Consider the following 26100-nt stretch of genomic DNA (forward strand, 5'->3'; position numbering starts at 1 on the left):
CCCCACTCCTGACCTTGACCCCAGTCCTGACCTGACCCTGACCCCTGCTGCACAGTCCAAGGCCCTGAGGGAGCGCTGGCTGCTGGAGGGGACACCTTCCTCGACCTCAGACGGGGAGGACATGAGGAGGCAGATGCAGGAGGACGAGCAGAGGGTTCAGCTCCTGGAGGGCTCCATCTCCAGGTGGGTGCCCGGGTCCATCTCCAGGTGGGTGCCCGGGGCCCATCAATGCCCAGGGTCTGTCTCCAGGTGGGTGCCCGGGTCCATCTCCAGGTGGGTGCCCGGGTCCATCTCCAGGTGGGTACCCAGGGTCCGTCTCCAGGTGGATGCCCGGGGTCCATCAATGCCCAGGGTCCATCTCCAGGTGGGTGCTGGGGCCCATCTCCAGGTGGGTACCCAGGGTCCGTCTCCAGGTGGGTGCCCGGGGCCCATCAATGCCCAGGGTCCGTCTCCAGGTGGGTGCCGGGGCCCATCTCCAGGTGGGTGCCCGGGGTCCATCTCCAGGTGGGTGCCCGGGGTCCATCTCCAAGCAAGTTCCTAGGGTCCTTCTCCAAGTTCCCAGGGTCTGTCAATGTCTGGGGTCCATCTCCAGGCCCAGCTGGAGGGTCTGTCTCTGGGTAGGAGCCAGGGATGGGGGCTCAGGTGGCACAGGGTCCTGAGCAGTCAGGATTACTGGCTCCAGGACCAAGATTGGCTGAGGCATGGGCAGGGAAGAGCCCCAGGGCTGTCCTGAGGGTACTGGGCAGGGAAGAGCCCGGAGGGCTGTCCTGAGGGTACTGGGCAGGGAAGAGCCCGGAGGGCTGTCCTAGGGTACTGGGCAGGGAAGAGCCCCAGGGCTGTCCTGAGGGTATGTGGGCAGGGAAGAGCCCCGAGGGCTGTCCTGAGGGTACTGGGCAGGGAAGAGCCCGGAGGGCTGTCCTAGGGTACTGGGCAGGGAAGAGCCCCAGGGCTGTCCTGAGGGTATGTGGGCAGGGAAGAGCCCCGAGGGCTGTCCTAGGGTACTGGGCAGGGAAGAGCCCCGAGGGCTGTCCTGAGGGTATGTGGGCAGGGAAGAGTCCCGAAGGCTGTCCTGAGGGTATGTGGGCAGGGAAGAGCCCCGAGGGCTGTCCTGAGGGTACTGGGCAGGGAAGAGCCCCGAGGGCTGTCCTGAGGGTACTGGGCAGGGAAGAGCCCCAGGGCTGTCCTGAGGGTACTGGGCAGGGAAGAGCCCCGAGGGCTGTCCTGAGGGCATGTGGGCAGGGAAGAGCCCCGAGGGCTGTCCTGAGGGTACTGGGCAGGGAAGAGCCCCGAGGGCTGTCCTGAGGGTACTGGGCAGGGAAGAGCCCCGAGGGCTGTCCTGAGGGTACTGGGCAGGGAAGAGCCCCGAGGGCTGTCCTAGGGTACTGGGCAGGGAAGAGCCCCAGGGCTGTCCTGAGGGTACTGGGCAGGGAAGAGCCCCAGGGCTGTCCTGAGGGTACTGGGCAGGGAAGAGCCCCGAGGGTTGTCCTAGGGTACTGGGCAGGGAACAGCCCCGAGGGCTGTCCTGAGGGTACTGGGCAGGGAAGAGCCCCGAGGCTGTCCTGAGGGTACTGGGCAGGGAAGAGCCCCAGGGCTGTCCTAGGGTACTGGGCAGGGAAGAGCCCCAGGGCTGTCCTGAGGGTACTGGGCAGGGAAGAGCCCCAGGGCTGTCCTGAGGGTACTGGGCAGGGAAGAGCCCCGAGGGTTGTCCTAGGGTACTGGGCAGGGAACAGCCCCGAGGGCTGTCCTGAGGGTACTGGGCAGGGAAGAGCCCCGAGGGTTGTCCTGAGGGTATGTGGGCAGGGAACAGCCCCGAGGGCTGTCCTGAGGGTATGTGGGCAGGGAAGAGCCCCAGGGCTGTCCTGAGGGTATGTGGGCAGGGAAGAGCCCCAGGGCTGTCCTGAGGGTACTGGGCAGGGAAGAGCCCCAGGGCTGTCCTGAGGGTACTGGGCAGGGAAGAGCCCCGAGGGCTGTCCTGAGGGTACTGGGCAGGGAAGAGCCCCGAGGGCTGTCCTGAGGGTACTGGGCAGGGAAGAGCCCCGAGGGCTGTCCTAGGGTACTGGGCAGGGAAGAGCCCCGAGGGCTGTCCTGAGGGTACTGGGCAGGGAAGAGCCCCGAGGGCTGTCCTGAGGGTACTGGGCAGGGAAGAGCCCCGAGGGCTGTCCGAGGGTACTGGGCAGGGAAGAGCCCCGAGGGCTGTCCTGAGGGTACTGGGCAGGGAAGAGCCCCGAGGGCTGTCCTGAGGGTACTGGGCAGGGAAGAGCCCCGAGGGCTGTCCGAGGGTACTGGGCAGGGAAGAGCCCCGAGGGCTGTCCGAGGGTACTGGGCAGGGAAGAGCCCCGAGGGCTGTCCGAGGGTACTGGGCAGGGAAGAGCCCCGAGGGCTGTCCTAGGGTACTGGGCAGGGAAGAGCCCCGAGGGCTGTCCTGAGGGTACTGGGCAGGGAAGAGCCCCGAGGGCTGTCCTGAGGGTACTGGGCAGGGAAGAGCCCCGAGGGCTGTCCTGAGGGTACTGGGCAGGGAAGAGCCCCGAGGGCTGTCCTAGGGTACTGGGCAGGGAAGAGCCCCGAGGGCTGTCCTGAGGGTACTGGGCAGGGAAGAGCCCCGAGGGCTGTCCTAGGGTACTGGGCAGGGAAGAGCCCCAGGGCTGTCCTGAGGGTACTGGGCAGGGAAGAGCCCCGAGGGCTGTCCTGAGGGTACTGGGCAGGGAAGAGCCCCGAGGGCTCTCCTGAGGGTACTGGGCAGGGAAGAGCCCCGAGGGCTGTCCTGAGGGTACTGGGCAGGGAAGAGCCCCAGGGCTGTCCTAGGGTACTGGGCAGGGAAGAGCCCCAGGGCTGTCCTGAGGGTACTGGGCAGGGAAGAGCCCCAGGGCTGTCCTGAGGGTACTGGGCAGGGAAGAGCCCCGAGGGTTGTCCTAGGGTACTGGGCAGGGAACAGCCCCGAGGGTTGTCCTGAGGGTATGTGGGCAGGGAACAGCCCCGAGGGCTGTCCTGAGGGTATGTGGGCAGGGAAGAGCCCCGAGGGCTGTCCTGAGGGTATGTGGGCAGGGAAGAGCCCCAGGGCTGTCCTGAGGGTACTGGGCAGGGAAGAGCCCCAGGGCTGTCCTGAGGGTACTGGGCAGGGAAGAGCCCCAGGGCTGTCCTGAGGGTACTGGGCAGGGAAGAGCCCCGAGGGCTGTCCTGAGGGTACTGGGCAGGGAAGAGCCCCGAGGGCTGTCCGAGGGTACTGGGCAGGGAAGAGCCCCGAGGGCTGTCCGAGGGTACTGGGCAGGGAAGAGCCCCGAGGGCTGTCCGAGGGTACTGGGCAGGGAAGAGCCCCGAGGGCTGTCCTGAGGGTACTGGGCAGGGAAGAGCCCCGAGGGCTGTCCTGAGGGTACTGGGCAGGGAAGAGCCCCGAGGGCTGTCCTGAGGGTACTGGGCAGGGAAGAGCCCCAGGGCTGTCCTAGGGTACTGGGCAGGGAAGAGCCCCGAGGGTTGTCCTAGGGTACTGGGCAGGGAAGAGCCCCGAGGGCTGTCCTGAGGGTACTGGGCAGGGAAGAGCCCCGAGGGCTGTCCTAGGGTACTGGGCAGGGAAGAGCCCCAGGGCTGTCCTAGGGTACTGGGCAGGGAAGAGCCCCGAGGGTTGTCCTAGGGTACTGGGCAGGGAAGAGCCCCGAGGGCTGTCCTGAGGGTACTGGGCAGGGAAGAGCCCCGAGGGCTGTCCTGAGGGTACTGGGCAGGGAAGAGCCCCAGGGCTGTCCTGAGGGTACTGGGCAGGGAAGAGCCCCGAGGGCTGTCCTGAGGGTATGTGGGCAGGGAAGAGCCCTTAGGGCTGTCCTGAGGGTATGTGGGCAGGGAAGAGCCCTTAGGGCTGTCCTGAGGGTACTGGGCAGGGAAGAGCCCCCAGGGCTGTCCTGAGGGTACTGGGCAGGGAACAGCCCCGAGGGCTGTCCTGAGGGTACATGGGCAGCCCTGGAGCTGGAGCAGCAGGCTTAGCGGGGCGTGGGGACTGAGGCTGCCCTGCTGGCCTCTGGGCTAGGGACCCCCACCGGCTGTCAACAGCCCCAGGTGTAAGAGGCCAGGAAGGAGGCGGATGTGGCCCCCAGCACTGGACTGCAGTTTCCTCCTGGCTCCCTGCGTGGTCCTGCCGGTGCTGGGCCCTGGGCAGCTAGGCCTGCAGGAAGCCTGGGGCGGGTGGGGCGGGCAGGATGGGGCAGTGTCCCTCCCTGCTGGGACAGAACGCCTGGAGTTTCCGGGCAGGCAGGAGTGACAGGGGTGATGGTGTCAGGGAAGAGAGAAATGACCAAAATGGGGAGAGGGCCCGTGTGCTGGACCTCAGCTGGCCAGAGTCCTGACCGACTGGTTTGAGAGGAAGCCTGTGGGGGGACTGGCCCCGGGTGGTGGGTGGTGAGATAGGCATGTGGGGTCCCTCCCCAGCAGGGAGGCAGGGATCCCTGCAGCTGCTTCATTCAGCCTGGCCCTGGCCGGGTGGGCTGGCAGGCGCCCCCTGCAGGCAGGAGCACAGCCAGAGAGGCCCTGGGGGCGGCCTGGGGAGGCCCTGAGGGTGGCCTGGGGGTGGCCTGGGGGCGGCCCGGGAGTGGCCCTGGGGGTGGCCCTGGGGGTGGCCTGGGGGTGGCCTGGGGCGCGGTGGCAGGCCTGGCGAGCCCCCTGAGCTGCGCTGGGCTTCCCAGCCTGGCTTGGTTTTCACTGGGTTTATTTGTACCATTATCTCCTGACTCTTAGAAAGTGACGTTTTTTTCCATTGTCCCTGAAGAGAGAATGTTTCCTGTGGGGGAAAAAAAATGGGTTTGAGTGGAAAGTGGGGAGTCTGCAGCCAACTGTGAAGGGATGTGCCGAGCCAGCCCTGGGGTGAATCCGGTGGCTCCTTGCTGGCCCGTGACCCTGTGCTGTGCCTTGGTTTCTCCGACTGTTGAGCGGTGTGACGAGAGTACCGAGAATACCGTGGTGCAGGGCTGTGAGGAAAAGTCAGAACCAGCCGGTCCTCGGCCAAGAGTGCCAGAAGGGCCCGGCACACAGAGGCCTTCAACCTGCCCCTCCTCAGGCTGGAAAAGGAGATCGATGTGCTGGAGAACGGGGAGCCGGCCCCTGCCCCCTTGAGAGAGGACAAGGCAGCGCCCAGTCCAGCCCGGACCCTGGCCCCAAGCCCAGCCAAGGAGCAGCCCCGGGGGGACTTGGTGTGCGCCCCAGAACAGGTGAGATGAAGAGTGGGCAGATCCCTGCTCTGACCCCTTGCTCTGCAGATGCCCAGTGGCCCAAGCTCAGATCCCAGCAGGTGCTGGGGTTTGGGGCCCAGCTGTGCAGCCTGGGACATGTTGTTGGCCTCTCTGAGCCTCAGTTTCCCCATCTGTAAGATGCAAGAGCTATTAGAATACTAGCTGGGGACATGGCAAGGGCTCAGGGAGTGGTGGGCCAAGCCTAGATGAAGCCAGACCCATGGGAGGGAGGTTTTGATGGATCCCCTCTCATTGCACCTTCTGAGCCCCCGGCCCTGTGCTGGGCACTCCCTGTGTTGGACAGCCCTTCCAGGTGAGAGCAGTGTCCCCTGGGATGAGAGATGAATCCCAGGCCACCCTCTGGCTTGGCCTTGGCTTCTGGGACCTGCCCTGGAGCAGACATGTTAAGACAGACCTCCAAGTCAGGGTCAGCACCTGTGTACGTGGTGCCCCACACCTCTCCCAGGGGGCTCAGAGGCCCTGGGGCCTGCCTCCTTCCCTGCCCCCCTGTCTTGTGGGGTCAGTATGGCCCCTGACCCAGGGAGCTGCAGCTGTGTCCTCTGGGGCTGTTGGTCTGCAACCCTCCCTGCTGACCAGGCCTGGTTTGGGAGACCAGGAAGAGGGACTGGGGGACCCCAGGAAGCCTGTGATCCACAAGAGGCTGGGCAGGCTTCCTGGAGGGTGTGGGATTTGAAGGTTGAGTAGGAGTTCTGCAGGCAGACTGCAAATGTGCTGCCTACGGGCTTCCTGGGGAGAGGCAGACCCTGACCAGGACAGCAACTTCAGGGGCAGTGGGCGTGCCCAAAGCTCCGGCTCCTCCTCCTGGAGACCGGGAGCCGGCCCCTGCCCACTTGAGAGAGGGGGACTTGGTGGGAGGGCCAGAGACCCAGGAGCCCCTGTGGGGAAGGGTGAGCAGCCTTTCAGGTGAGGCGTGAAGGAGCAGCCAGAAGACGGCCGGCCGCCGGGCAGGGAAGACCCCCACAGAGCTGGCCGCGGGAGTGGAGCCCTGGAGTGGTGGGGGACCAGAAGGCGGGGGCGGGGTGACCCCCCCCATTTCCCACATTTCCGGCCCCCACGCCAGGGGATGTGACGGCCGGGAGAGAAGGGACGGGAAACAGGCGCACCGGGTCGCGGCTGACCCTCTGCCTCTCTCTTGCAGACCCCGCCGGGCACGCCCAAAGGTAGGCGCGGGGCCGCGCGCCCCCTGGCGGCGGGCGGGAGGGGGCGCCTGCTCTGCCTGCCCGGTCTCTGCGCTCGGCTTCACCACGGCCGCGGGAGGGGCCCAGCGACGGTCCCCGCGGGCGGGCGGGTCGGCCTGTCCTTGGGTCTGTAACGTGGGGCCAGAAATCCTGCCCTAGAGACCAAGGCCGCGGGACTGAGACCCGGCCGTGGCAGGTGGGTCCCTGCTTGCTGAGGCCATCCCACCGAGCGTTCCTCCCACGTGGTGGCCGCTGGATGACAGGTGTGGGCCACTCACCTGTCATGACGTGGGACAGAGTCTAGACGTAAGCATGATACTGCATGAGGTTCCATAAGTCCACGCTCGGTGAGTTGTGAAACACCAGTCCGTTTTTAAAGCCTGTTTTCGGGGGGCCTGTCTCCCTGCAAAGCACCAGGGCCGGCCCCGGTGGATGGGGCAGCCCACGTCTCTGAGGCCTGATTTGTGGTGTGTTAATTGATTATTCATGAGAAGAGGGTCTCCTGGACCTACTGTAGAATTAATAATTAAAGTAGATCCATGCAGCCTCTCCGGACGTGGTGAAGGTCGTCTGAGCTGAGCCATGAGAACCCCACTTGGCATTTCCTTTGGGGGGGCTCTGTGTGCATCAGGGTCCACGTGCATGGAAGGGGCCCAGGAGTTGGGTGCATGCACCGGCGGTGAGTCGAGCCTGTGGAGGCTGTGTGACCTTCTCTCTCCGCCCTTTCTCCACCCTGCCTGCCCAGCAGAGAAACAGGTGTCCAACACCCCTGTGCGGACCATCGGAGGCTCCCCCATGGTGAAGGCAGGTGGGTGGTACCCAGGCTCCACCCTTGTGTCCTGCCGCCGACCAGACCACAGCTCAGTCCTCAGGGCCTGGGGGGGTGGGGGTGACCCAGACCTGCCCTGGCCGGGTCAGAAGTGGGCAGTGGTCACGGGGTGGTGTCTGGACTGAGGCTGAGGCTCTGGGCTGGGGGTGGGCCTCCGGCATCCTCTGCTTTGGCCCTGGGCCACACCCGGCCAGGCTTCCCCAGGAAGGCAGGCCCCGCGCATGGCGACTTTAACCCAGGGCCCTGGCTTCTGTACCTCTTAACCTCAAGGTGGCCCCTGGGGGGGGGGGCACAGGCCTGCACCCGCTCCACGGCTGAGGACGCTGGCTGCAAATCCCACTGGCCCCTGGGGCCTCGGGCCGCGGGACCGTGGGAGAGAGGGCACCTCATCCTGGAGGCAGCCCCGGGCCCAGGTCAGGCTCAGTCCTGTTTGGTTAGACAGGGGGAGCCATGCTCCATCTGCCAGCCAGAGGGGGCGTGAGCACCCAGGGCCTGGTCCCACACAGGACTAGACAGTGACAAGTCCTGAGAAGAGAATGAAGACCTATGAGGGGGACTAGGGTGTGACAGTGCCCTGAGAGAGAGGGGGTCTCAGGGGGGCTGAAGCTCTCCTACATGTGGCAGGAGGCCAAGGGGAGCGTTTCAGAGTGCAGGGTGCGTTTAGGGCCTGTGCCAGTGAGACCAGCCCTGTGGCACCCAGGTGAGGTACCCCCCACTTTCTCCTTGGGCCCTTGGCTTTGTGCAGTGTATAACCTGCCCAACAGTGTGGGTGGCCTTGGAAGTCGCTGTCCAGGGACAGGGATGTTAGGCCACTCAAGGACAAGAGATGAAGTAACGGTCACTCGTTCAGCATTATCCAGTACCTGCTGTATGCAGGCAGGAGGGACACAGACTGGGGGCAACTCACTCTACAATGTAAGAACACAGAGCAAAGAACGTAGACTCACAGGGCACTGGGAAGGCTGAGGACCAGGGCAGGGGTGGCTGCAAGTCCAGGGTGGATGGTGGGACGACTGTGGAAGAGGTAGGATGTGGGGGGCTGGATCCCCACTGGGCCAGGGTGAGAGGGGAGAGGCCCAGAAGGACAGAGCTGCCCTGGCTGGGTGGAAGCCCAGGGGCAGATGCAGGGCAGGTGAGTGGGGCCTGGGCTCGGGGCGAGGGAGCCGAGGGCAAGGTCCTCCCGGAGATCAGAGCTGGGCCCGGAGGAGGCCCCTGGAGCAGAGTGGAACCCAGGACTGGGCTGGGCCTGAGCACCAGAGGCCAGGTGGGAGGAGGAGACTCAGATGACCATGAGGGCTGAGGGCTTTGGGGGTACCCCAGGTGAGCCAGGCTGAGGGACAGCAGGCTCGAGAGGTCCTGGACCTTGGCTCTTGTGTCCCTGCAGGTGAGGTCTGCAGGCGCTGCTCCTTGGCTCCAGCGCTGGGCACCTTTTCTTCCTGTCTGGGCAGTTTGGGGGCTGGGGCTGAGGTCTGTCCAGGGGCAGCAGCTTCGAGGACCCTCCTCTCCACGGCTTCACAGAGCAGCAGTGAGGCTGGCTGCAGAGCCACAGCCTCGAGTTCTGACGTCCTGCAGCGTCACACTGCAGTCAGCCCAGTTGGTCGAGGAAGCAAGATGTTCAGAGGGTCTGGGTGGACAGAGGTCAGGCTGTGCTGGGGGCTGGGCGGTGGGGCCTCTCCCACCCACTGCGCTCCACGGGAGGGGGTGGAGTCTGGATGCGGAGATGAGCTTGGTGGAGGTGCAGAGGGGGAGGATGAGGGCCGTGGGGCTGAAGGCAGGATGGGCCTTGAAGGCCCAGCAGAGGAACTCAGGCCCCAGCCCTGGGCACTGGGAGGCGCGGGAGGCTGTGGAGCGGGGGAGGCCAGGTCCGCACGGCGCACGGCACCTGTCTCTGCTTGGCTCTGTGCTGCCCCCCCCCTGGCTTGGCGGCTGCCCCCAGGGGACGAGGGAGGGTGGGATCGGCATAACCGTGCCTCTCCTGGCAGCCATGTACTCAGTTGAGATCACTGTGGAGAAGGACAAGGTGACAGGGGAGACCCGGGTGCTGTCCAGCACCACACTGCTCCCCCGGGAGCCGCTTCCTCAGGGCATCAAGGTCTACGAGGACGAGACGAAAGGTACGCCCCCGCCTGCCGGCCTCCAGCCAGAGCCGGGTGCAGGCCCCGGCAGGGCTCAGCACAGCGAGGCCCACCGAGCAGGGCCCACGGCCTCCACCCCTGCCACGGGCTTGAGGTCCGTGGCCCTGGCTGTGGCCCACATGGTCATTCCCTCAGAAAACGCTGTGGCCGGACCTTGTTGCAGACCTGCGGCCAGAGTAGGAGCCCTCAGGAGAGTCCCCTTCCAAGCTCTGGGGGTGCGGCCCAGCCCCTCCGGAGCCCATTCGCTGTTCACTTATTTATTTTATTTTATTTTAAAATATTTTTGGTACTAGGGATGGAATCCAGGGGTACTCTACCATGGAACCACATCCCAGCCCCACCTTTTTAATTTTGAGACAGGGTTTCCCTAAGTTGTTGAGGCTGGTCTCAAACTTGCAATCCTCCTGCCTCAGCCTCCGGAGCCTCTGGGATTATTATAGGTGTGCGCTCTGTGCCCTGCTTCACTTATTTATTTTAATTGACTGATTAATGTATTTATTTTGCAGTTCTGGGGCTGGAACCCAGGGCTGCTCTACCACAGATCTCTACCCCAGCCCTTTCCCTTTCGGTTTGAGGCAGGACCTTAGTACGTTGACCAGGCTGACTTTGAATCTATGCCCTCTTCCCTCCGCCTCCTGAGCAGCTGGGAGGACAGGCCTGTGCCACCTGCCTGGTTACCCTTTAAGTGATCTGATGGTGCTAAAACTCCTGGAAGACCCAAGGACGTACCGGGGCCTCGGGAGTCTCCACCTGGGGCTGGTGGGGGCTTCTCCGGAGTGAGCAGGAAGGAGTGTCCAGCAGGGCCTCAGTGTGGGCAGAGGGACTCCAAGAGCTCCAGGTGTGGCAGGGAGGGGCTGAAATCTGACTTGGTTTCCAGGTGCCTTTTTGGGGGTGGTGTCCAGTGGTCAGTGCTGGCCCAGCAGGCAGGAGGGCCTCGTTCCATCCCCAGCACCACAAAAAACAGTCATGCATGAACCAGGGGTTGCCCCAGGGGCCAGGAGGGACCAGGTGCCGGGTCCCAGGAGGCAGGGTCCCAGGAGGAGGGGGCCTGGAAAGCCTTGGTCCCTCTGGATCCAATCACAGATCACGGAATGTCATCTTGGAAGAGAGACATGGAAGGTCCATAGTCCATGGGGAGCATTCCTGCCCCCACAGGGACGCCCAGCCCCTCCAGCAGCCCCCATCCCTCCAGCCCTGCACCCCAGGTCCCGTCTGTCTCTGGACCCTCCTGTCACTGGTCACAGGATGTGGCCGGTGTGTCTGGCTGTCACTCAGCACAGGCCCCTGATGGGGGCTCCCAGTGTCGGTACGCTGCAGTGTGCCCTGGCTCCTGCCCTGGCCAAGGGAGTGCACTGCAGGTGGCCAGGCCATGTGTCCCTGGGTCCCCCGCAGACCCTGGCTGCCTGCCCCTCTGGGCAGGAGTCTCCGTGGAGTGTGGCCCGGGTGTCCGTTTCCCTTCTGGGCTCAGGAGGGCTGGCTGGTGGGGACTTCTGGCCTCCAGGCCCCAGTGCCGTGGTGCCCCCCGCTGGTGGGGTGGAGGCTCCGTGTTCCTCAGCCTCATCAGCACTGCAATTGTCACCAGAGCCACCGGGGCTGCCCGAGTGGTGTTGGTGCCTCCGCCGGGCTCTGGTGCCAAGGCCTGGGGTGCTTGGAGGCAGCTGTGACTCGGGGCGTCTCTGATGCCAGCCCAGCCTGTGTCAGATGAGTGCAGGCCTGGTTCAGCCCCAGCTGTGGTCCTGTGGCCTGGGGTAGGTGCTCCTGGGTGAGAAGGGGCACGTGGCACCCCCACCTGCCCACCCCACCCAGCTCCACGTGGCCTGTCCCCACCTCTGCCCCACCCCGGGGGACCCCAGACCTGCCACACTGGACTCTGCCTGCTGGGGATGGAAGTTGATCCGTTTCCATGGCAGCCTGGGGCTCACCTCCTGCCTCAGGGCAGTGTGCACCCCACCCTCTGTCCTGAGAGCAGGGACCCCTCCCAGACCCTCAGTCACTAGTCGACAGCTTTCTTGGCATCCGGGTGCAGGACCCCCGCCACCCTGGGCAGCTGGTTCCTAGGAGGGGGGTGCAGGTCTCTGGTCTGCGGCTGGTGTTGCCCATGGCCACAGGCCCTTCTAGGGCTGAAGCCTGGTCCTCAGGGAGCACGGCACAGTTGTCCTGAGACAGGATGGCCGTCCAGGCACCTCTGGGAGGGAAGACTGAAGGGCCTAGGCTCGCAGAGACCCTAGAATCGGGAATCCCTGTTGCGCTCACCTCCTGCCCCCCGGGGTTGTGGACCCTGCACGCCAGGACCAGACTGCCAGAAGCAACTGGGTCTGGCCCTGGCTGCCAGAGTGACCGGGGCTAGATACTCCCCTTTTATAAACTCTCCTTTTTGCCATCTTTACAATGGAAAGAAAAACCCAGGCCTACTGTGTTAGCTTCTGCTGCTGTGACAATTTACCTGAGGAAAACAGCTGAGAGGAGGAAATATTTATTTTGGCTCACGGTTCAGGGGTTTCAGCCCCTGGTCAGCAGCTCCGTGGCTCTGGGCCTGAGGTGAGGCAGAGGGGGAGAGAGGGAAGGGGACAGGACAGACCAAGGACTCCCTCCCCAACTTCCACCACCTCCCATGATCCCTCCAGCTGTGGGCCCTTCCGGGGATCACCCCAGTGACGGGGAGAGCCCGCAGGTCCACCCTCTTCCTGGAGACCCCCCTCGGCACACTGCTCACTGGGGACCAAGCCCTCAGCACAGGAGCCTTTGGGGGACGTTCCAGGTCCAAACTGTGTCACCTGCCTTGCCAGGTGACTGCACGGGAGCTGGCTGGCTGAAGAATGTGGAAATGCCAGATGGTGACGTCCCATCCCTGGCTCAGAGGCACCTGCTGGCTGCGTCCACAGCCTGAGGGCTCTAGCTGTCCGTCCGTCTGTCAGGGAATCTGCCTCCTGTGGGCAGCCCACTCACACCTCTGTCTCTCCCTGTGCAGTTGTCCACGCCCTGGACGGCACCGCCGAGGACGGCGTCCACCCACTGAGCTCCTCTGAGGTGGACGAGCTCCTCCACAAAGCAGACGAGGCCGCTCTGAGCGAGGCGGGGTCCACCGCTGGGGCAGCCGAGGCCGGGGGCCCCGTGGAGGTGATCCGGTCCACGCCTGCCCGGCGCGAGATCCCTGGTGTGCAGGCTCAGCCTGGCGAGGCCACCTCGGGTCCGCCGGGCACCCAGCCCGGCCAGGAGCCCCCGGTCACCATGATCTTCATGGGCTACCAGAATGTGGAGGATGAGGCTGAGACCAAGAAGGTGCTGGGTCTGCAGGACGCCATCACGGCCGAGCTGGTGGTCATCGAGGAGGCCGCCGAGACCCAGGAGCCCGCCCCGCCCAATGGCAGTGCCGCCGAGCCTCCTGGCGCCGCCAGGGAGGAGAACCAGGTGGGGCCCGAGGCCACCACCAGTGACCCCCAGGACCTGGACGTGAAGAAGCAGCGCTGCAAATGCTGCTCTGTCATGTGAGCCGGCCCGGCCCCCAGACCCTGGCCCCACCCTCCACACCAGACTCCCGCCAGCCCGGCCCCTCCCGGCGCCTGCCCACCCTGCACCCAAACCTCACGGGCCCAGGACCTGCGTGTGGCTTCACGTCCCTGGAGTTTTCTTTCACTGAAGGAGGGACGGGGCCCCGCCAGCCGGCACCCCCCGCCCTCAGCCTGGACCCCGAGCCGGGCACTGGTGCAGAGAAACGGGCTGGCCTGCTCTCCCCAGGAGGACCCCCGACTGCAGCAGCTTCACGACAGGGCTCGCGCCCACCCGGTCCTGGTTGGTGTGGCCTCAGGCCAGCCGCCTGTGCCTTCCTGCCACCTCCCACGAGTTTCTGAGGGGACCAGGAGCCGAGGGGTCCCGGGGCCTGGTCGTGGGACTCTCAGGGGCCCTGCCAAAGGCGCTGGCCCCCATCCCTGGGCCTTGGGGTGAGGCCACGCTTCTTATGGGGCTTGAGGTCTTAGAACGGAGCATGGGCTGCTCTGGACATCCTCAGCCTGACAGGTGCCCCCACGGGCCCAGCCAGTGGACGATGGCACTTAGGGCGGGGACTGGGGGGATGTGCCCCATGGGGAGGGGTCTGTAACCCCTGAGCTGTCTCCTAGACAGGGAAGGCTGGGGTCTAGGAGCTGCCCCCCAGCACCAGGGCCACAGGAGCTGCTCTTATCCTGAGTTTCTGCCCCCCCCACTGGGACCTCCTTCCTCCTGGTGCTAATTTGGGGACCCCAGTGGCCGCTCCTGGCCTCCTGTCCAGCCTGCTTGGACCAGGGTCTTGGGTGCCCCTAACCGTACCCAAGAAGTCTGCCCCACCTGCCAGCTCTGCTGGGCTGGGAGCATTTCTGGGCCGGGAGGTCTCCCTGGCTGGAGCCGGAGACCCTGTGGGCCACCCAGCCCAGAGTGGGCCTGCTCACAGCCCTCACTGGATGGGGACGGCCATGCGAGGCCCCGGAGGCACACTCGTGCCCACTCTCACAGAGCCCTCTCCTGGAGTGCTGGCTTTGGCGGCCAGGCCTCCAGCCCAGGGACCATGCTGGACGGGAGCTTGGGTCCTGGCTTCATGGAGCCCCTCCGGCAGCTGGGAGGAGGGGTTGTCTCTGGGGGTGGCCTGGGCAGTGGCCGTGGGACCCTCTCTTCCTCCCTCGAATCTGCCCGAGCCCCTCGAGCCGCGAGCCTCCGCTCAAGTGCCCTTGCTGCCCTCTGCTTCTGATGTGTGATGAGGCCCCGATGTTCTCGACTTTCCCAGAGAAGCAAATAAACAGTGCGAACAGCCCAGTTCCTGGAGTTCTTGGGTTTCGCCGGGCGCGAGGGTGCGGCCAGCCCAGGGTGGGGCCCTGCCCGGTGGGAGCCATAAAAGGAGCTGCGCAGGGCCAGGGTGAGCTGCTGCCCTCATTGTCCCGCTCATCCCGGGCTTCCCTGGCCAACTTGGTGGGAGGTGGTGATCCCAGCCTCTGCACACCTGTCTGCAGCACCTGGGCAGGTAAGACCTGGAGGTCAGGGGCGGCTCCTGGGTGGCCCTTGAGTCCCACATCCACCCTGCCCTGTCCCCTGGCTGGACTCGTGGCCCTCAGAGATGGGGGTCTCCACAGACACCCTGGTCCCTGGGGACACAGCAGCAGCAGGGGGCGCTACAGGGGTCTTCATGCCAGGCAGCTTCCCATGCTGACCCCAGTTCCATCTCACCATGAGTTTGGAGAAGTTTCTGGGCCTTTGTTTCCCCACCGTCCCAGGGAGAGGCCATGCCTGATCTGCAAGCAGGAGGTGGGGAGTCTGCTGTCCAGTGTGCCCAGCACCCTGGGTGTCCAGTCTTTACCCCCTGAGGCCTCAGTTTCCGGGTGCGTGTGCTATGGAGAGGGCTACCTAAGATGGGGTGCCGGGTTCAGATCCGCTCGCCCTTGGACAGGAGGGACACTCTGGGCCTCCAGGTCCTCATCTGCCCAACAGGGAGGAAAGGCGCTGTGTGAGCTGGGGGGCCAGGCGAGGCCTGCACCCTGGTTGGACCTCCGGGCAGCCACCTGGGCTGTGCTGGGCCCTCTAGCACATCTACTTTAAGTCCCCCCAGAGGTAGAGCCAGGGGCACTGGAAGGAGAGATGATGAGATGAGATTCAGGGGGGCCATGGCCAGCCTGAGGGCTGCTCAGGACAGAGCCCCGGCCTAGGGTCCTGAAGCCCAAGCCCTCTGCACTGTGCCCCAACCCGTAGACCGCGCTGGGCGAGGAGGTCAGCCTACCCCTGTGGTCCGGGCTACCTGAGGCCCCGTGGGTTATCTGGCTCCCACGGAGCATCCGGCCTCAGTGTGCCCTGTTGGCAGCGGGGCCTCAAGCCCTCGTCCCGTGCTTTGTGTGGACAGGACCACAGGGTCTGTCCCAGCAGTCCTGGGAGAGCAGCAGTGTGCCTGGTCCACTTCCTGGAGGAGAGGAGAATCAAGGTCCCATCTGGGGCGTGGCCCCCGGACAGGGGCTGGGTGAGTCTCTGACTCTCCACCCACAGCCGGAGCTGGCAGAGGGGCCAGCGCTGCCGCATGCCCCAGGCACAGGGATGGCCCTCAGCAGAGTGGGGTGGGCGGGGGACCTGGGCAGCAGCAGCTCAGTGGCTGGAGGCCCCTGGCCAAAGGGGCAGTTGCAGTGGGCAGGATGCCCGCCCTCAGCCCAACCCGGGTGTCGTCTTTCTCCCTCCTCCTCTGGACTTTGCTTCCCGGGCCCAGGCGGGGCCGGGAGGGGTGCACCTGCTTCCCTAGGTGGGGCCTCTGTGCCTGGCAACCTGGCAGAGGGCCGAGCTGAGGCCTCCTGCTCTGAGTGGGCGGCCACAGCTGAGGCTGGAAGGTGGCTGGGCTGACAGGTGAGGCTGGGGCCCTGCCTGGGGCGGGTCTGGGGGGAGGGTTCTGGTTTGGGGGGCAGGTGTCCACGGTAGTCAGCTTCCCGGTGAGCACCCGGGTCCAGCCGGTGTGGGGCTGGCTGGGGCCTCCCCTCCTGCAGACCGGGGCCCACTCTGAGGCCTGAAGTCTGTGCCCTGATTCCGATGGGGCTTTGGGATCCCGGAATCCCAGGATCTGAACCTGTGACAGGAGGAAGCTGCCTACAGACACCCCCTGGCCAGAAACCCGCCAGCCCCCACTGGCCCTGGGCACTCTGGAGCCTTCAGCGTCCAGGTCCAGATGAGGATACAGGGAGGGGCGGGCTGAGCCCAGGTGGAAGCAGGCTGGGCCTGAGGTCCTGGGCTATTCCAGCGGGCAGGGCCTGGCCCAGGTCTGTGGTCAGGGCTCAGCCCAGGTCAAGGGACGGGGTGGGGCTTGGCTGGAATTCCACAGGCTGGGGAGGGCCTGGCCAGGAGCCCCTGATGACACTAGCCCCTAAGGGAGGGGACAGGAATTCCAGGGGCCCTCCCTTCAGGTGACCTGAGGGGCCCTGGAGAGCCTTTGCCCCGGGCAGGAGGGCAGCTGCTGGGGAGGAGCAGGTGCAGCCCCGGGGCCATAAACCGGGTTCAGCGGGCAGCACAGAGGCTGGGCAGGGCTGGAGCAGGGACCCTGTGCTTCCCGCAGGAGGCTTGTCGGGCAGCATGGGGAGCCGGCAGGGCTCTGAGCCCTGTACCCTGTCGCTGGGGTCTGACTCTGGGGCAGCGGCTTCCCCTCTCTGGGCTGCCGTCCCCTCAGGTGGAAACCAGAGACACAGTGTTTCCCCTTCCCAGGGCTCTGTGAGGAGCAAACAAGATATCGGGGGGACCGACTGAGGACACGGGGATGGGGGCTGAGGCCACTCCTCTCTGGGCTCCCCCGGCCCCTCCCCAGGCTCTCCCTCCCCAGGCTCTGGCTCAGAGCACTGCAGGACAGACCAAGTGTTCAAGCAGGGGGATTCCCGGAATGAGAGCACCTGCCCAGCCCGCGCAGCAGCCCTTCAGGGGCGTCTGGGTGGCACTGAGGCAGGGTCACAGCAGCCACCTGGGCCACAGCTGGGTGGGCCCAGCAACCTTGAACCCCAGACCCTGGACCCCACCCACTGGCCTCAGTGAGTCAGGAGGCCAGCACCCCCACCCTGCCCCACCAGAGGGGAAGCCACACTCAGTGTGGGCGGTGCCCCCTGTCCCCAGAGCTGACGTCCCCGGTGGGTTATAAGTCTTGCCACGTAAACAGCTGCCACTCATTGGCCTACCCTCCTGCAGCAAGTGTAGCCCTGCCCAGGGCAGGGACAGGAGCTGTGTCGAGGGCAACAGGCTCTGCCCGTCTTATTGAGCACCTGCTGCGTACCAGGATGTGGGGCCAGGGCTGTGGTGGGACAGCACAAGGCCTCAGGGGACCATGCCCCTTCAGCCCAGGAGGCAGCCTTGCTGGGGGCACAGATGCCACCCAGGAGCCCTGGGGACCTGGTGCTGCAGGCCATCTGGGCCTGGGACCCAGGCTGCAGCACACCCCTGGCGAGGCCTGCTCTGCTCCACCATGAAGACAGCCCGGGGCTCGTGCCACCTGGCTCCCAGGGAGGGACATTCTGGGCCCTCAGGGAAGCATCCTGTGGGCCACGGCAAAGGAAGGTGCAGAGGAGAGAAACCAGGGTCCTGGGGCAGAGAGGGCTGTGGGCCGAGGCTGGGGTTGGCACTGAGGCCAGGGGACACACAGTGAGGACAGAGCCGTGACCTTGAGGACACTGGGTGGGGGTGTCCACCAGAGGCTGTGTGGCTCCCCAGACACAGGGTCCTCAGTGTCCCCAGCCCACCCTGGCTTCATGGCACCAAGCAGGACAGGAATGGGCCTGTGGGAGCCTGCAGCCCAGAGCTGCGTCCCTCCCGGGGCCTCGGGGTCCCCCTGGACCTCCCTCAGCAAGGAGCAGGCCAGCGGGGGCCACGTCATCCCACATCTGGGGAGGCGGGGGGCGGGGCAGGAGGGTCCCAAGTCCAAGGCCAGTCTGGGCAGTTTAGCAAGATCCCGTCTCAAAGTGAGATAAAAAGGGTGGGGGTGTAGCTCAGGGTGGAGCAGAAAGAGAGACCCCCAGGTCACAGAATGAGCAGAGGGGCAGGTGAGCGCGGGACAGGCCGGCCCACGTGGGCGCTGGGGGCCCTGTGTGGGTCTCGAGGGAGGAGGGTGCAGGGGACACCCTGGACTGGGAACGTCAAACACTGTGGCAGCTGTGGGGTCGGTGGGGGATGTCCAGAGATCGGGGCCTGGCTGGACCCAGGAATTCCAACTCTGGGATGCCGTGTTGGTGTCACTCTCAAGCAAGTCAAGGAGGCTGAGGGGAAGAGGGTCCATTCTCCCACATGAATGCCCGGGCCCAAGACTTCATGGCATGGTCCCTGATGAGGACTCAGCCCCCCTGAGCCAGTCAGAGACCCGGCGGTGGGACGCTGAGACTGGCTGGGCTGAGTCGGAGGGCGGGACACTCTGCTGGCTCTGCTGGGCCACTTGCCAGTGCCTCCACCACTAACAGGTCATTTGGCTGGGACTTTGCCCTGGGGGACTCTGACCTTGGGAAATCTGACCTGGGGGGCTCTGACCTGAGGGGCTCTGACCTAAGGGGCTGTGACCTGGGGGGCTGTGACCTGGGGGGCTGTGACCTGGGGAGCTGTGACCTGGGGGGCTGTGACCTGGGTGGCTGTGACCTGGGGGGCTGTGACCTGGGGGGCTGTGACCGTGACCTGGGGAGCTGTGACCTGGGGGGCTCTGACCTGGGGGGCTGTGTCCTGGAGAGCTGTGACCTGGGGAGCTGTGTCCTGGGGGGCTGTGACCTGGGGAGCTGTGACCTGGGGGGCTCTGACCTGGGGGGCTCTGACCTGGGGGGCTCTGACCTGAGGGGCTGTGACCTGGGGGGCTGTGACCTGTGGAGCTGTGACCTGGGGGACTGTGACCTGGGGAGCTCTGACCTGGGGGGCTGTGTCCTGGGGGGCTGTGTCCTGGGGGGCTGTGACCTGGGGGGCTGTGTCCTGGGGGGCTGTGACCTGGGGGGCTGTGACCTGGGGGGCTGTGTCCTGGGGGGCTGTGACCTGGGGGGCTGTGACCTGGGGGGCTGTGTCCTGGGGAGCTGTGACCTGGGGAGCTGTGTCCTGGGGGGCTGTGTCCTGGGGAGCTCTGACCTGGGGGGCTGTGTCCTGGGGGGCTGTGACCTGGGGGGCTGTGACCTGGGGAGCTGTGACCTGGGGGGCTGTGTCCTGGGGGGCTGTGTCCTGGGGAGCTGTGACCTGGGGAGCTGTGACCTGGGGAGCTGTGTCCTGGGGAGCTGTGTCCTGGGGGGCTGTGTCCTGGGGGGCTGTGACCTGGGGGGCTGTGTCCTGGGGAGCTGTGACCTGGGGAGCTGTGTCCTGGGGGGCTGTAACCTGGGGGGCTGTGACCTGGGGGGCTGTGTCCTGGGGGGCTGTGTCCTGGGGAGCTGTGACCTGGGGAGCTGTGACCTGGGGAGCTGTGTCCTGGGGAGCTGTGTCCTGGGGAGCTGTGACCTGGGGAGCTGTGTCCTGGGGGGCTGTGACCTGGGGGGCTGTGACCTGGGGGGCTGTGTCCTGGGGAGCTGTGACCTGGGGGGCTGTGACCTGGGGGGCTGTGTCCTGGGGAGCTGTGACCTGGGGGGCTGTGACCTGGGGGGCTGTGTCCTGGGGAGCTATGTCCTGGGGAGCTGTGACCTGGGGGGCTGTGACCTGGGGGGCTGTGACCTGGGGAGCTGTGTCCTGGGGGGCTGTGACCTGGGGGGCTGTGACCTGGGGGGCTGTGTCCTGGGGGGCTGTGACCTGGGGGGCTGTGACCTGGGGGGCTGTGTCCTGGGGGGCTGTGACCTGGGGAGCTGTGTCCTGGGGAGCTGTGTCCTGGGGAGCTGTGACCTGGGGGGCTGTGACCTGGGGAGCTGTGACCTGGGGAGCTGTGTCCTGGGGAGCTGTGACCTGGGGGGCTGTGACCTGGGGGGCTGTGTCCTGGGGAGCTGTGACCTGGGGGGCTGTGACCTGGGGGGCTGTGTCCTGGGGAGCTGTGACCTGGGGAGCTGTGTCCTGGGGGGCTGTGTCCTGGGGAGCTCTGACCTGGGGGGCTGTGTCCTGGGGGGCTGTGACCTGGGGGGCTGTGACCTGGGGAGCTGTGACCTGGGGGGCTGTGTCCTGGGGGGCTGTGTCCTGGGGAGCTGTGACCTGGGGAGCTGTGACCTGGGGAGCTGTGACCTGGGGAGCTGTGTCCTGGGGAGCTGTGTCCTGGGGGGCTGTGTCCTGGGGGGCTGTGACCTGGGGGGCTGTGTCCTGGGGAGCTGTGACCTGGGGAGCTGTGTCCTGGGGGGCTGTGACCTGGGGGGCTGTGTCCTGGGGGGCTGTGTCCTGGGGAGCTGTGACCTGGGGAGCTGTGACCTGGGGAGCTGTGTCCTGGGGAGCTGTGTCCTGGGGAGCTGTGACCTGGGGAGCTGTGTCCTGGGGGGCTGTGACCTGGGGGGCTGTGACCTGGGGGGCTGTGTCCTGGGGAGCTGTGACCTGGGGGGCTGTGACCTGGGGGGCTGTGACCTGGGGGGCTGTGTCCTGGGGAGCTGTGACCTGGGGGGCTGTGACCTGGGGGGCTGTGTCCTGGGGAGCTGTGTCCTGGGGAGCTGTGACCTGGGGGGCTGTGACCTGGGGGGCTGTGACCTGGGGAGCTGTGTCCTGGGGAGCTGTGACCTGGGGAGCTGTGACCTGGGGGGCTGTGACCTGGGGGGCTGTGTCCTGGGGGGCTGTGACCTGGGGGGCTGTGACCTGGGGGGCTGTGTCCTGGGGGGCTGTGACCTGGGGAGCTGTGTCCTGGGGAGCTGTGTCCTGGGGAGCTGTGACCTGGGGGGCTGTGACCTGGGGAGCTGTGACCTGGGGAGCTGTGTCCTGGGGAGCTGTGACCTGGGGGGCTGTGTCCTGGGGAGCTGTGACCTGGGGAGCTGTGTCCTGGGGGGCTGTGACCTGGGGGCTGTGACCTGGGGAGCTGTGTCCTGGGGAGCTGTGTCCTGGGGGGCTGTGACCTGGGGAGCTGTGACCTGGGGGGCTGTGACCTGGGGAGCTGTGTCCTGGGGAGCTGTGACCTGGGGAGCTGTGAGCTGGGGGGCTGTGACCTGGGGGGCTGTGTCCTGGGGAGCTGTGACCTGGGGAGCTGTGACCTGGGGGGCTGTGACCTGGGGGGCTGTGTCCTGGGGAGCTGTGACCTGGGGGGCTGTGTCCTGGGGGGCTGTGTCCTGGGGAGCTGTGACCTGGGGAGCTGTGTCCTGGGGAGCTGTGACCTGGGGGGCTGTGACCTGGGGGGCTGTGACCTGGGGGGCTGTGTCCTGGGGGGCTGTGTCCTGGGGGGCTGTGACCTGGGGAGCTGTGACCTGGGGAGCTGTGACCTGGGGGGCTGTGTCCTGGGGAGCTGTGTCCTGGGGAGCTGTGACCTGGGGAGCTGTGACCTGGGGAGCTGTGTCCTGGGGGGCTGTGTCCTGGGAGCTGTGACCTGGGGAGCTGTGACCTGGGGAGCTGTGTCCTGGGGGGCTGTGTCCTGGGGAGCTGTGACCTGGGGAGCTGTGACCTGGGGAGCTGTGTCCTGGGGGGCTGTGTCCTGGGGGGCTGTGATCTGGGGGGCTCTGACCTGGGGGGCTCTGACCTGGGGGGCTGTGACCTGGGGCTCTGGCCTGGGGCGCTGACTGGGGGCTGTTATTCCCTTCTCACTCAGTGAGTCCAGAGGTCTCCACTCCGCGGGAGGAAAGTCAAGCCAGGACACCCCAGAAGATGGACCGGGTGACCAGGTACCCCATCTTCAGCATCCCGCACTCGGCTCGCATCACTGGCCTGGCGCTGGACGGAGACACCAGCTACACCATCGAGCTGGTGGGCGTGGGGCCGGAGGAGGCTGGCTGGAACCAGGACAGGCCACAGGCGCGGTCCCCTGACCGTCATGCCCAGGTGGACCTGGTGAAGACCGGGGCAACCCACAGCAGGCAGGCCTTCCCCGGCCAGTGGCCCCTGAGACCACTCTGCCTGCAGGACGACAAGGACGGGGACATGCAGACTCACCACCTGGGTGCCAGCAGTGTGCTCCCCAGGCAGCGGCAGGACCTGGAGCAGGAGCGCTGGGCCGTCGTCCAGGGCCAGGCGGTCAGGAAGGGTGGTGCCTCTGACCACGGGGACCCCAGGCCCCTGGGCCACCTTCGGTCCACCCCCCTGGAGGAGGACAGGATTGACAGGGAACAGATAGACTTCCTGGCAGCAAGACGGCAGTTCATCACCCTGGAGCAGGCCAACGCCACGAGCGCGCCCCCCAGGTCCCCCACCAGGGCTGCCCCCCCATGTGCCCCTCCAGGGGCCAGCCCAGCTCTCCAGGCCCCCGGCAGGCCTCCCCTGGCCAATGGGAGTGTGGTCCCCAGTGAGCCCCAGGTGAGGGAGCTGTTCAGGGAGAAGAAGGGCCGTGGTTGGCCTTTGGGGTCCAGCATCCCCGCTGTCAATGACCCTGGCTCCCGGTCCCGAGTGGAGTCACCAGAGGCCCCCAAGGAAACGCCCATCGAGCGGGAGATCCGACTTGCCCAGGAGCGCGAGGCTGACCTGCGGGAGCAGAGGGGGCTTCGTCGGGCAGCCGGCTACCAGGAGCTGGTGGAGATCCCCACAAGGCCGGTGCTGACCAAGGTGAGCCTGGCCGAGGCTCCTCGGTGGGACAGGGGGCGCCCCTCACTGTATGTGCAGCGGGACATGGTCCAGGAGACCCAGCGCGAGGAGGACCACCGGCGGGAGGGCCTGCAGGCGGCACGGGCATCCACGCCCGACCGGGCCTCTGAGGACCCCTGGCCTGGACTCAGAAGAAGCATGAGCTCCGACTCCATCCTGGGTCCCACTCCAGACGCCCGGGCGGCTGACCCAGTCCCAGCCTCAAGGAAAGTGAACCGCATCTCACCCGAGGCCTACCAGCCCTACCTGGCCGCCCAGGGCCCCCAGCTGCAATTCTCAGCCCTCAGATCACATGGCAAGCCCAGCGGTCTCTCCGCAGAGGGGGTCAGGGCTGTGGCCGCTCCCAAGGCCGCGGGGTCTCAGAGGCAGCTCCCAGAGTCCTCTGGAAAGCCCCTGAGCACCAAGCAGGCGTCTGCCCAGCCCCTCCGGGGACCCCCGCTGGCCAGCGAGGGCCTGGTGCGCTGGGATCACTTCCGCCTGCGTCCTCTGCGGTTCAGGGTCCCAGATGTCCCTCAGCAGGCTGAGGCTCCCCAGGCCTGGGGCTGGGAGGCGGCTGGGGCCCCAGTGTGGAGGTTGCAAAAGTCCCTTTCATCGGATCTGCTGGAGAGGGAGGTGGAGAGTGTCCGGCGCCGGGAGCGTGAGGTGGCAGAGGAGCGGAGGAGTGCTCTCTTCCCAGAGGTCTTCTCTCCGCCACCAGAGGAGGACTGTGAGCCAGACTCCAGGAGCTCCTCGCGGGCATCAGGTGAGAAGGGGACTGTGGAGTCTGCTGCACTCGGGACCTAGGGCCTTGGAACAGAAATGGAGGCAGAGTTGAAGGCTCTCGGGGAGGGGGGATATTTCATTCTCCCACTTCCCCCACTTGGCAGCTTCCGGGCAGATTTTTGAGAAATGTCAAGTTGGCCTTAGGGTTTTCACCTTATGGACCCAGATGACTTGTTACGAGGTGCATAGGGGTTAGCAAGAGTCTATCATCTTGGTGGTTCTTCCTCGTCAATATGATAGATCCCTGTCGCTGGATGCTCTTTGCCTTGATTACTGAGTCCCACTGTCCACCCAGAATCTCCTGACTGGTTATTTTTGTCGATCTGTCATGATCAGTTGCTGCTGTCTGTCCATCTGTCAGCTGTTGGCTGTTCCAGGCCCTCAGCCAGAGACCCTATGTCTCCAAGAGCTGAGGTCTGACGGTGGGTCTGCCCACTGATGCCCCTTTTTTCTCCTGCTCCCCATCCCCAGGCATCGTGGGCAGCTACTCTGTGTCGGAGTCCCCCAGGTTCACCCCCATCCACCTGCACTCGGGCCTGGTGTGGAAGGCAGAAGCCCCTGCAGAGGAAGCGGCTGGGCAGAGGAAGAAGGAGCTCTGGGTGAGTGGACCCGGCCCCAGGCCAGGCGGGCCCAGGGTGATCCTCCCGCCTCCCAGCAAGGCCTGCTCCCCCTGGAGCCCCAGTTTGGGGGACCGGGAGGCTGCGCAGAGGGTGGCGTGAGGGGGCGGTGTGGTGACAACTCGAGTCTGGGCGGAGGGGACACTGGGAGAGTTCGAGGGAGGAGTGTGGGAGGCCTTCGGGCAAGCTCCTGGGAGGGCGCCGGGAAGGACGGGGCTGACTGGCCTCTCTCCGCAGTATGCAGGCATCGACCCCACGGATCGGGTCAACTCAGAGGTGAGTCGACGCACAGTGGCCACCCATCCCGCAGATCCGCCCGCGTGTCCTCCTCCTCCGGCCTCCTCCGCTCCAGGGTGGGGCCCATCCGGCTTGGGGAGGGGGGCGTGGTGTCCGCCGAGGTGGGTGCTGCTGGACTCCGCTGTGATGGCTGCAGGGCTTCACCTGCTTCCGCCAGGTGGAGGGCTGGGTTCAGATTAGGGGGTTTCTCTGGGCGTCCTGGCCTCAGCCTCCCTCTAGCACCACCAGGCAAGGGCACTGGGTGAGGGGTGAGTGTGGAAGTGCAGCGCTCTCAGACGGCAATCCCGTCCTCCTGGAGCTGAGTCCAGACTTTTTCCCTGGGGAGGAACTCGGCAGGAGTCGACAGGTTCCTTGGTCAGGCTACCAGGAGTAGAGGCCTGAGACAGAGGAGGGGGTCCTGTCCCCTGTTCTCGGCCTTGTCTGTGACTCGGCAGTGCCAAGGTGCCTGCTGAGGTCAGGACCCTGAAGAGACTGCCTTTTTTGGTGCAGATCCTGGGAGCCACTCGGGTGACCCGGCACAAGAACGCCATGGCAGAACGATGGGAGGCCGGCATCTATGCCATTGAGGGCGAGGACTGAGCTTGGGGACAGGACGTGTTGCCCTCCCTGGCCCTTAGGAACTGCCAAGACCAGCATGGCCCCCCTCCCCGAAGCAAACAGGCCCTGTTTAAATCCAGGTTTGAACGAGGAATCACTCGTGAGGACTGGGCGGGTTTTCTTTTCCGTTTTTATTTTCCTGGAGAAAATGCTTTGGAGTCTGCAGCTGCGCTGAAATGAGATGGCTTCCAATTCTTCTGCCTCAGACCAAGATTTGCCCCCACGCCCTGGGGGCGAGGAGACCAGGCCGCTTGGCCTGGGCCTTCTTGGGGACACTCCGCCTCCCCCCGAGGAGTCCCACCCCACCGCCCGCGAGATCCTCTGGCCAGAGGGGGACTAGCCGCTGCGACGCCTCTGCAGCCGGCTGCAGGGCGGCAGAGCGCCGCCTCCACCTGGGAGCCGCCTGGGACGACCGCTGAGAAATACACTGCCCAGCAGCCTGCCTACCGGCCGCCTGGAGCACAGAGCCAACCTCGCATCTGCGTGGTCTTTCTTGGTGCCAGGCCCGCACTGGGACCCCGCGTCCCCTGGAGAGGCAGGTGCTGGCCTGGGCCACCTGGGGGCCCACCATCTCATCTCCAGCACTTGAATGCTGGTGGAGCGCTGGCGGAATCCCTGGCCTTCCTGGTGTCGGGGCGAAGGGAGGGTCGTTAATTAGGCTCCAAGGGACTCTAGGCTCACCAGAGATGGTGGGATCCTGCTGGCCAGGGCCATGGATGCTGGACGCAGTCCCATCATGCTCCGCCGCTATGCACCCTTGGGGATCCTCTGACGGCTCGGCCTCAGTGTGTGATGAAGACCCAAGGGGTGCGTCTGTGTGCCGCCATGGTGACCCCACCCCATGTGAAGCACACGTGTCCCTGGCCCAGTTTTGCACCCCCCTCCCCGGGAGGCCATGGCTATTTTAAGAACTCTGTATTTAAGGCGGGCCACCGGGACAGCCACTGGCAGATGTGGGTCTGGAATAGCCCCACAGCCAGGGACCCCCAGCCGAGGAGGCCTGAGGGAGGAGGCTGGCTCCCGCCCTCAGGGAGCTCTGTACTCAGGCTGGCTACCGCCCCTGCACCTGGGCGATTCTGTCCACGTGGGCTTTCTGCCCTTCCCTGGGGGGAGGCAGGTCCAGCACTGGCATCCCAGGTGGGTCTCATAGGCTTCTCCAGGGTCTCCCTCCTCTGTCCCCTGGTGCCTGACGGGAAGTCCCTGTTCCTCAGCAGCGGGAATCTCCAGAACCCACGTGCTAAAGGCAGGTTGGAGGGCAGGAGGCGGAAGTCCAGGGGCAGCAGGGCTGTCCCTCCTGAGGCCCAGCAGGGGTGTGTGCCCCTCCTCCAGCTCCAGAGCCAGCAGTGCAGC

The 26100-nt window shown here is 66.0% G+C and overlaps 2 protein-coding genes across 15 annotated transcripts in view; both read left to right on the top strand.

Moving 5' to 3' along the window:
* PALM (paralemmin) overlaps nt 1-14152 on the top strand; it is a 24052-nt gene extending 9900 nt beyond the window's left edge. For 4 of the 10 annotated variants that reach the window (XM_081285481.1, XM_081285474.1, XM_081285477.1 and 1 more), the window contains exons 4-9: nt 56-183; nt 5036-5186; nt 6367-6388; nt 7038-7214; nt 9218-9349; nt 12339-14152. In XM_081285481.1, the coding sequence (XP_081141607.1) occupies nt 56-183; nt 5036-5186; nt 6367-6388; nt 7038-7214; nt 9218-9349; nt 12339-12859 (1131 nt within the window). In that variant the 3' untranslated portion in view covers nt 12860-14152. The remainder of the gene's footprint in view (nt 1-55; nt 184-5035; nt 5187-6366; nt 6389-7037; nt 7215-9217; nt 9350-12338) is intronic. The other 6 variants (XM_081285478.1, XM_081285479.1, XM_081285480.1 and 3 more) reach the window with 6 other exon arrangements.
* On the top strand, nt 14087-25088 carry MISP (mitotic spindle positioning; the record flags this gene model as incomplete). Of its 5 annotated transcripts, none has more annotated exons than XM_081285471.1 (6): nt 14256-15715; nt 15853-16025; nt 21492-23219; nt 23711-23838; nt 24094-24132; nt 24643-25088. In XM_081285471.1, 5 exons carry the CDS (start codon nt 15896-15898, stop codon nt 24730-24732), a joined length of 2115 nt encoding a protein of 704 aa, XP_081141597.1. In that variant the 3' UTR covers nt 24733-25088. The 5 variants fall into 5 exon arrangements, with proteins under 5 accessions (XP_081141595.1, XP_081141597.1, XP_081141599.1 ...); XM_081285473.1 differs by having other exon boundaries at nt 15924-16025; XM_081285472.1 differs by having other exon boundaries at nt 15942-16025.
* Between the last annotated feature and the right edge of the window lie 1012 nt (nt 25089-26100).

Source organism: Spermophilus citellus, assembly GCF_964194105.1.
Source record: "Spermophilus citellus genome assembly, chromosome: 3".
NCBI classification, from domain to species: domain Eukaryota; kingdom Metazoa; phylum Chordata; class Mammalia; order Rodentia; family Sciuridae; genus Spermophilus; species Spermophilus citellus.